General features: G+C 36.4%; 1 protein-coding gene across 2 annotated transcripts in view; it reads right to left on the bottom strand.

Annotated features, from left to right (window-relative positions):
• LOC109825086 (acyl-CoA thioesterase 2-like) overlaps positions 1-9453 on the bottom strand; it is a 23902-nt gene extending 14449 nt beyond the window's left edge. For both annotated transcript variants that reach the window (XM_020391806.1, XM_020391807.1), the window contains exons 1-8: positions 9363-9453; positions 9166-9258; positions 7418-7485; positions 6328-6397; positions 4860-4906; positions 4652-4777; positions 3237-3314; positions 1616-1703 (exon numbers count right to left, since the gene is read on the bottom strand). In XM_020391806.1, the coding sequence (XP_020247395.1) occupies positions 1616-1703; positions 3237-3314; positions 4652-4777; positions 4860-4906; positions 6328-6397; positions 7418-7485; positions 9166-9258; positions 9363-9378 (586 nt within the window). In that variant the 5' untranslated portion in view covers positions 9379-9453. The remainder of the gene's footprint in view (positions 1-1615; positions 1704-3236; positions 3315-4651; positions 4778-4859; positions 4907-6327; positions 6398-7417; positions 7486-9165; positions 9259-9362) is intronic.

Here is a 9894-nt window from a genome sequence, read left to right as displayed (position 1 = left end):
GAATGGAGCTAAATGCTGGTAAATGAGTTTGGGGGGAGCATTAGTGCAACTAACTGTATACATGCGCGGGGTTTAGTTCAGCTAAAGGTATAGATGAGGGGAGTTTGTGCAATTTACGCTAACAAATATATAAAACAGAAGAACTTCTGCGAGTTTAGTAGCATTCATTTAAAAAGAAGATGAATATGATTCAATAAAAAGATCTATGTTTTAAAAGAACAGTCCATACAACTTTATTAGGGAAAAATCACGCAAGAAGAGATGATGTGTTTTTCCTGCTTTATGTATGTTACTAAATTACTATGAATTACACCATTTCCCTTTTTCGACTAAAATTCTCTCTCAAGGCAGAGAATATATATCATATACTCCTAGCTTATTGGAGTATACTTTGAACCCCCTAATGGTTTTGTAAGTAAATCCACAAATTGCGAAATTAATTTCACATGTGCTATGTAAATCACGTCTTCAAAAACTCTCTGATGGAAATTAGATTAAATATGCTTTGTCCTCTCATAAAATAACGGACGTTTAGCTATACAGACGGCAGTCTGATTAGCATGTTTCAAGACCACAGGTATGGATGTTGAAATCCATCTTCTTCTTGTAACAAATATGTCAGCTACATCAACTCATATGTAACATCCGTAGTAGCTCGACAGTCAAACTCAACACTTGAATTACCCACCTGCAACCCACCCAATGTTCTGACTTGACCTACCACAACATATCCTCCCTTATGGTGGAAAAGCTACAACTGGTCTTGGTTTAACATCTACTGTTAAGTCATGTGAAGAACTTTGTCTACTACTCTGCTTTACACTTTTCTGCTTGTGACAAGATGGAAGGGAGTTCTTTCCAGAGAGCAGTGCTCTTAGCTACAGCTCAGCTATACGTTTTCCATAGAAATTTTAAGGCTTCCTCATTTGCTGAGCTAAGGAAGAAGTTGGGAATGGCTAATATCTTTGCTCTAGCTTGAGAACGAGTATTGAGGGTATTGTGTTCTTTTTTCATATATGTTTTAGTTGATATACTAGTAGAGACTAGAAGTAGAAAGACTCCAGTACATGTTTGCTGTTCTCTCCAAAACATTTGTTCTCCCCTCTTTTACCCTATAAACTTGTTCATCTTTTCTTTCATGTAATTCATTCTGCAATCTTAGAACAGGTTCATGTTTTGCCTTATTCGGCCTAGAATAGATATCAGGTAACACATCCTCTTTTGCTATTCTACTGTGTCTCCTTTCTGTAACTAAATGGCCATAGAAAACCCAGGACAAGTGAGATACTAAAATAGCTCTCAGAACGTGATCCAAACTTGAATACTAAATCGTTATAACTTTATTATAACTTTAAAACTAAGGCAAGCAAAACCCAGTTATAATTAGCATAAATTTAGATGTATACAAAACAAAATACGAAATAGAAAATTTTTCCAAGTGAGACAAGAAATATAACAGTTTTTTTTTCTTTCTTTGTGTGCATTTCAGAGAACATCTTAGATACCTTGGATGTTTGCAGAATTTGCATTAAACATGAAACAAGCAATCATACAGCAAACAATATACTAAGAGAGCATGAAGTCTGTAGATATCCTTAGAAACAGATTCATTTACCATTATTATCTCCAGCCACAATAAAAGAAACATGCAAACTATGCAGCAGTTTTAGACAATCCACAGTCTTTGATGCTGCTGCCAATGCCTACAACACCAGATCATGTATGAAAGTTTTATTAGATGTATGCAAAACATGACACGATATATGAACACATTACAAGATCTCAGTATTCATCATTCAGTGTAATGCACAGATACAAAAAGTTCACCCACCCCACAACACACACAAAGATACCGCAGCTGCCCTATTTTCTCTCAAAACTATGAGGAATACATTACAAGATCAATACTCATCACTCACTATAATGCACAGATACAAAAAGTTCACCCACCCCACAACACACACAAAGATACCGCAGCTGCCCTATTTTCTCTCAAAACTATGCCCCCTGCCATATTTTCTCTCAAACTATGAGGCACATGAGCATAACACCACAAACTTTTATCAGAAATAAGCAGAGCGTGATATGATATATGCATAAGTTGCAGGGCTAAATATCACCATTATGCATAGACATAATTAAAGCCAATTGCCATAATTCCTCTTGGAACTTTGAGGCTTGTGAGCATAGTACCATAAAATCTGAATCAGAAATTTCTGTAGCATTAAAAGATATATTAATAAAATGAAGAGTTTAAATATAAGCTTATATGCTTAGGTGCATAAAATGAACAAATTTCCTAGATATAATCTATTTTTTCCAGAACTGAGCTTGCAAACATCTAAGCATAATCTCAAGGCACTTCACTAGAAGTGCGCATATTTTCCTCTGATTCAGGGTATAAAATCATCCCATACTACGCTCCAACAAGAAACATGATATTCTAAAAGTGGCTTAGAGGTGCCTCTGCAAATTTGAAGGAACAACAGTTGACATTTTAGTTCACAGAAGGGACAACAGTTGACATGTTACTTGGAATCATAGGGCTAATGAGCATAGCACCAAAGTGTGCTGCTTACGGGATTGAACATTCATTTAGAAAAGCTTCGTTGTTGACATGTTACTTGGAATCATAGGGCTAATGAGCATAGCACCAGTGTGTGCTGCTTACAGGATTGAACATTCATTTAGAAAAGCTTCGTTGTTGTTGTTGTTTTATACCCCAACAAACATATGATCCAAGATCTGGAACTAACCAACAAGGACATCTAAAGTGAGCCCTAGCCACATCCAGGTTTCTATGGAACCTCCAATCATAAATTGAGGAGACAAAATAGTAACACATAAACACTAGGATCGGTTGGCAAATTTTACAGAGATGTACGTGGAATCGTAGACAAAATGCAATAGATTCCATAAAACTGGAAACCTTTCCATCCAAGCCTAACTTGACCAGCGATGGGCCATCCCATGGATAATAATGACCATGTCCAGTCTTGAAATGAGTTGTGAATACTTTCATCTATAAATTGGTGGCAGAAAACAAATTACTTAAGTGTAGGAGAAAAATATATTGATCTCTCATTCTTAACAATTTTAGACGTGTCAATAAAAATCAAAGATGTTGACCATCAAAGGGATGGCACGCTGTTCAAAGAAATCCTTGTATGTATATATATATNTCTATAAATTACAGGAAAAGAAAATATAAAGAAACAGTAGTGGCGGAAACATGCCTGCCCAATTAGTTGTCCTCCAAAAACTTGTGTAAAAGCTGGAGAATCTGGCAAAGTAAATCCACGAAATAAATCCACCTTCAAAAAATAAAATATGGACCATAAACATAATCAGAATGAAATGCTTGTTAGATAATAGTAATATGGTGAAGCAGCGCTGACAAGAAAAACATCAAAATTTAGCATGGGAAAGAAAACAATTTAATCGAGTTTGCACTACAAACCCTATCCTTATGGTCATTGATTTCAACCTCAATGCAGATTACATAAACATGTCTAGACACTTCAATTATGTAATGATATACAAAATAGAACACAAAAAATAGATACTTAGAGCACTGTTGTCAGAATTGGATCAAGCTGCCCAACAGGACAGCATTCAATCAGAACGAGAAGGTCTCTTGCTTTTTTCAGGAAAACTGGAAAGTTTTGGGACCTGCATATACCGCAACCAGAGGGCGATCCACATACTGGACTTTAACAGGAGACAGCATGTGCACTGTCCAATTCAGTAAATCCGGAATTTTCTGTGTAAAAATGCCTGTAAGAGGAATCAAACCTTGACCAATGAAGAACCGTAGTATATAGCGTAGGCGAGGGGGCGGCTAGTTGTGGGGTGAGCCCGGTGGGAATGGTATTAGAGTAAACATCTCATTTAGCAAAATTGAATCTGCCCAGTAAAGTCAACGGTGTCTAGGTCCCACTAGTTGTCACATAGTCACATAGAAGCGTGGGTGTCGTACGTCTAGCCATTTCGTGAGTGGGCAGCACATACTCATGTGCCAACGCCCCCCCCCCCCCCCCCCCACACACACACACACACAAAACCCAACCAATTGATATATACATCATAACTATTATCTCAAAGTTTCTTCATGTACAACTCCATTCAAGCAACATGAACCATGGCAAAACCCTGGAAAATCTAACCACCAAATTTTCTGTTTGGGGATGGTTTCTTTTGATAACATTCGCCTAGAGTTGTTAAATTAAGAAGAATACTAAAGATAGTAAAGGCTACTTGATTTTGTGGGATCAGAATATGCTTGAATAGAACCTAATAATCAACTCAACTTAACCTATACTTATTCAACATGATCAATTGAAAACACAGAGCTTGATCTACCAGAGTATTTGGTCTTAAAGAAAGAAGTGTCAATGGAAGAATTCATCAAAAGGAGACTTCACTTTGACTGCATGTCATCTGTTATCAATAATAGAGATTCTGTGGATTCAGATTAAGGAATTATGACCTGTGTCTAGACGCAGTTAACTAGCTCAATTAGTTCAGGCTACAGAACTTCTAGGTAATCACCCTTTCTGGTGAAAATTACTTTTACATATATGATATGGGATGTCTACAGAAAAGCACATTATCTACAAGTATTTCACACTGCATGCAGGAACAAACTTACTTCTAATGACTCCAAGTGCAATATCTGCTCCACCAGTGAGAAGTCTTTCGGTGTTCCCTCTGCGTTCCATATTGATTTAGGCTGCAGAAGATTTCTATGTCCGTGCTCCAGCACTATGCATGTGAGCTACCAAATTGGAGTAATCAGACAAAATCTGGATTCACTTCTGAAAAATGCATTCTAAAGATATGAACTAATAAACACAAACCTTAGATGATGCAATTACATTGACTTGGTGGACAGAACCATCAGTACCTATAAGTAATCAGAGCACAGGGTTAAAAAAGCTTTCTCAAGAAAAATCTAAGGAAATAAAAAAGAACTTTTTAAGTTACCAGTAGATAGTAACAGAAAGACAGAGTACCAAGAACTACATTTTGACTTCTAATATAAGGAAATTGATGCATGATATCATTAAATTTTATACCGTTGGACCAAGCAATTGAATTGACTTTCTATTTAACAGATCCAATCAAAAGACCTAAATACTTAAAATAGAGTGAACTATCTAGACATTTCCTATTTTCAATTTGCGCAACAATAACGTGGTCAACTTTCTTCTCCCAGTCCTCTAGGCTTTATCTATTGTCTCCTTGAAGAAATCCTGGAAATCTGGATGCCACAGTTCAACTCCTACAGAGTTATGTTCATCTCATGGAAACTGCAACAACAGATGGTTTCAAACTTAACCTTGATGGATCAGTGTGGTGCAGGATGGGCTGGAACATTGCCTTCGTATCAGATAGACATTGGGAAGATAAGTTTGCTCAATGCACATTATTTTCTGAAAAGCCCACTAGTTTAAGATTATTGGACCAAGTGTCTTTCTATCATGTTATTAGAGCATCAGGTTTCAAAAGCTTCTTGATTTAAAACTAATTGTCAAAATTTAAAACATGTTAAGATGGAGACCTTAGGCATGCTAAAGGCCCACATGATGCTACATTTGTTTCAAAAAAATCAGAAAGTCTGCAGTTGTAAAAGGTAATAATTTTATGGCACCGAGGCTAAAGAAAAAAACTTCCTAGCCCTATCCCCTTCCAAATATTGGACTTTATCTTCTGGCATCCTCTTTATTCTTTCTCCTCAACTTTACTAACTACAAAAGGCAAGAACCATATGTTCCTCTACGTACCTTCTATATATAGGTGACACTATAAACTGACTCGTAAAGAACTTGACAAATTTAAGATTTTGTCCCCTAAAAATGTAAATAAAAAACTCAGAAGTATTGTCATCTAAACCTTCTCTGATCAAAAGGGGAGGGGATAAGGAGTACATATCAGAACTGAAAAGACTCCAGAACAGAATCACCAAGTATCCAGAGCGCCTTTTGACTTAACATGAACCCGCTACAAATTGGTCTGAATTTCATTTGAAACAATAATAAGGAAGTGACAGCCACTCGAGAAGACATTCTAGAGCAATTGGCATGCAAGTAGTGCGACATTTTCCATTTGTGTAAGTTAAACACATGGCCTCTCAAAATCAGTATGAATGATATATTGAATCACATACATCTTTGAGCCACAATGTACGACAAAGACTAAAGGGATTAGCATTCTGATAAATTAGGATAGTGATAAGCAGTTCAATTATATGGGACAAAGTAAAGCAATCAAGAAGAATGAGAATTGCCACATAGTATGAGAAACTTTTAAGGAATAGATTTATACCACCAAAATAGTCATATTTCTTCAAGCGAAGGTCCGCGTCCTCCGTATTTACAGACTCAGAAACTTCAGCCTACCACATCAAAGGCCATTACCACAGATCCAACAAAGGATAGCAGCAAACAATTAGGAAAATACCAAAAGAAACTAAAAAAGAATACAACATAAGAACCATAAACAGATGCAACAAACAGAAAAAATAATAATAAAGATGCCACAAACAGATGCCTCTCAGGTTGTTATCATAAATAATGCAAAAGTAAAGAAAAAATGATAGCCCAATTTCTTCAAATATCAAGGGACATTCTAGATGTCAGAATAAGAGTCACGCCCTATACAAAATATGCAATATTAGCATTCATGTCCACTTTGTTAAGCAACAAAGTAATAGGAACCAAGAGACACACAACATTAAACCCCACCACCTTGTTTCACGAAATTATGTAGCATAGCATTATGTGAATATAGGACATGTGCTTGACAAGAAACCTGAAGAATAACATGCTTTCACGTGAAGAAGTCTTGGCAGATTACTTACAACTTCACACATCAAACAAAAAATAAATTGCAATTTTTCAAAGAAAAAAAATGACGTGGTTACAGCTATACTGATTGTAGTTCTGGTCCTAAATGTAGACCCCAAATCATCCGTATGGAGAGAAATAATTATCAATCTAAATTATAATGGACATGGAGCTCAAGCTTCCTACATATATTGGTTTCAGATAATAAGACTGACAACCAGAAAGCACAATAAACCCACAGAAAGCCCCTGAGACTTCTTTAGAAGAAAAAGAGAAACTCTTTTTGTTGATGATTATGATTTCCTTGATTTCCAAAACAAAGAAGAAGACATGTTTATGTTCTTTTAGAATTTCAACTCTCCAGTACCAAGCCATGTAAATCTTTTGTATACAGGGTGCCCATACTCATTAAAGTAGTCCTCTGGCTTACATCCTCACAATACTGTCACAGAAGAAATTTAAAGTGACTGCTTTACAAGATAATACAATTAACCGAGAAATAATGTCACCATCTGAACTCCGCTATAATATCATATATATATAATAATAAGAAGAGTCAGTATTCATACCTCGCCATCCCAAATAAAGTATAGTCCCTCCCCAAATTCCCCCTCGCGAACAACATATTCACCAGGATCTATAAAGAAATAAGTCCATAAAGAAGATAATTCAGAAGGCAGAAGAATAGTGAGACCAAAATTTAAGTTAATAAAATATAAATATCCATATCATACTGTCAGAAATCCCAATCAAACAAAAAAGTCTAATTTTCTTTGCCAAAAATTATATACACTTGCTAGTCTGTGAACCAACCAAAAAAAAAAGAAGACTATCCCGTTGCAAGCCACCAGTTATTGGACCCTAAGAGAAGAAGACTACCAAAATACTATGCTCTAGTACAAAAAGATTGACTGCTGCAGATTGAATAAAGTAGAATTCCTACCAAGATCCAAGGTTTTAAAACACGGTTTCATTATGTGTACGATCCGATATCAGGTAGCGATTAATCGGGCTATGCGGCGATGGCGATTAATCAGATAATGTGAAATTATGTGTTTCTGAAATACACACACACACACAAAAAAAAAAAAAATCATTAAAAAATATAAAACAATCCGAGTAAAGACTAACAACTATACACCAAGCTATTCAAATCAAGGTTGTTATACACTTAAAAAGGAGAACCACTAAAGGTTCATAAACTAAAATCACTACAATAGGTAGTAACACTTTAAAATACAAATAAAACTCCTCATATAATCATTTCTCATAATCCTCATAGTGATTGGTGGTGAAAACGGCAGCAGTGGTCGGAGGCAGTTATCAACGACAACTAGTGGTGGCAGAGAGGAGGCTATGTGGTGATGACTAGATTTAGGGTGTTGAAGCAGCATGTTTTTTCAAGGATCTTTTCAGGTAACGATCAGGAGACTCTAGGATAATTAAGTGCGGGCAGGGTCCGGTCAGGTATATTATGTGCCATATAATTTCATTATGCGAGCGCATGCTCTTTAACCGCTTGATCATGCGGTATGACCGCATAATCGCGCAAGTTTCAGCTACCCAACATGTTTTGATGTCGAGTAGGAGTACTAGAGTGAGTATTCAGCCAGGTAGAGCGTGTTTTTGAATACCGCCAGCATCAAATTACTTTTTTCATAAACGTATTTTCTTGCTAAACTACCAAAAGAAAAACAAAATTTCCAAGAATTTACCAATTTTTCTGAAATTTAATTAGTTTGATAAAAAATAATTTTGGTTGCCATATTATAAGCATTAGAATTAGAAATGAAAATTATAACCTCAAACCTCACTATAACTTCAGAGTTTTGGTATAGCGGAATGGATCTTTTAACATAGTATAAGAGCAATCTAGGTTCAAGCCCCACCATCACGAATATAAAATAGATACCATAAGTCCGGATTTTGACCCATGAAAAGAGCGCTCAACCAGACAGGCATGCTAGAATATAAAATTGTAACCCTTGACGGTCACTATAACTTTGGGTTTCTGGTGCAGTGGAAGGAAACTTTAATAAAGAGAATGTCAATATCTTTTACAACCATTAATATTATAGTTCACAAGGTGCCCTCTTTAATTCCAACATTTCAGGCCTCCAACCCCCAAAAGTTTAGGAATTTAGATGAGCATTTAGCAGAGTCCCAAGTGGATTACAAGGTTAATGTCAATTATCTCCGTAATATTATCCATTCAGATTATTCCTGATTCCAATTCCAACCGCTTCAACTCAGATACCATCAATCAATGATCAATCATTTACGAAATTGCAAAATTGAAATCGACTGAGAATCTCACCATAATGCTTGGCCTTGACGAGTTCGGAGATCTTTCGAAGAGAAGAACTGGGGAGTCTCTGCAGCAATGGGACTCGTGCAAGGAACTCGATCACTGTGACAGACAAAAAAACAATCGGATTTTTAGTAAAATTTGGGGAATGGCAAAGATTAAAAAATCTAGGGTTTTTTCCCCCCAAAAAAAAAACAAAATATCACCTGCCTCACGATCCATCAGAGAGCACGGAGAGGAGAGGAAGAGAGAGAATTTAAGGACGAGGTTATTGATGAATTTAGAGAAAGAAGTCCTTTTTTAATACAGGAAATATTCAGCCACTCGATTGATGCCACGTGGCACAGAAGCATCGACATCGATCTGCGAAGGAAAATTTTCCCTGGTGCTCGTACGCGGGCAGGGCATTCACACGCTCTTTGTCTCGTGGTCTTCTGAAGTCGCACGTTTTTCAGATGATGATAATAATTAATAATAATAATAAATAATGAAGTAAGGCTTTTGTAGGTCATCTCTCTTTATTTAGGTCTAAAGCACGTAAATACCCTATAATTTCCCCACTTTGCCCTTATATCCCTTTTTACTTGTCTTTGGCAGGACTTATGACTTATATACCCTATAGTTTTCACTAATACATCCTCACTTGCTTTTGGCAGCACTTGTGTACCCTAAAGTAAACTATTGTCGAAGATTAAGGGAGGAAAAAGCAACCAAAAAATTTGGTCCGAGAATGTGGAA

This window comes from Asparagus officinalis, chromosome 10 (genome assembly GCF_001876935.1).
Source record: "Asparagus officinalis chromosome 10, Aspof.V1, whole genome shotgun sequence".
Taxonomy (NCBI): Eukaryota; Viridiplantae; Streptophyta; class Magnoliopsida; order Asparagales; family Asparagaceae; genus Asparagus; species Asparagus officinalis.
The sequence above is the reverse complement of the archived record's forward strand: the minus strand, read 5'-3'. Positions and strand labels throughout refer to the sequence as shown.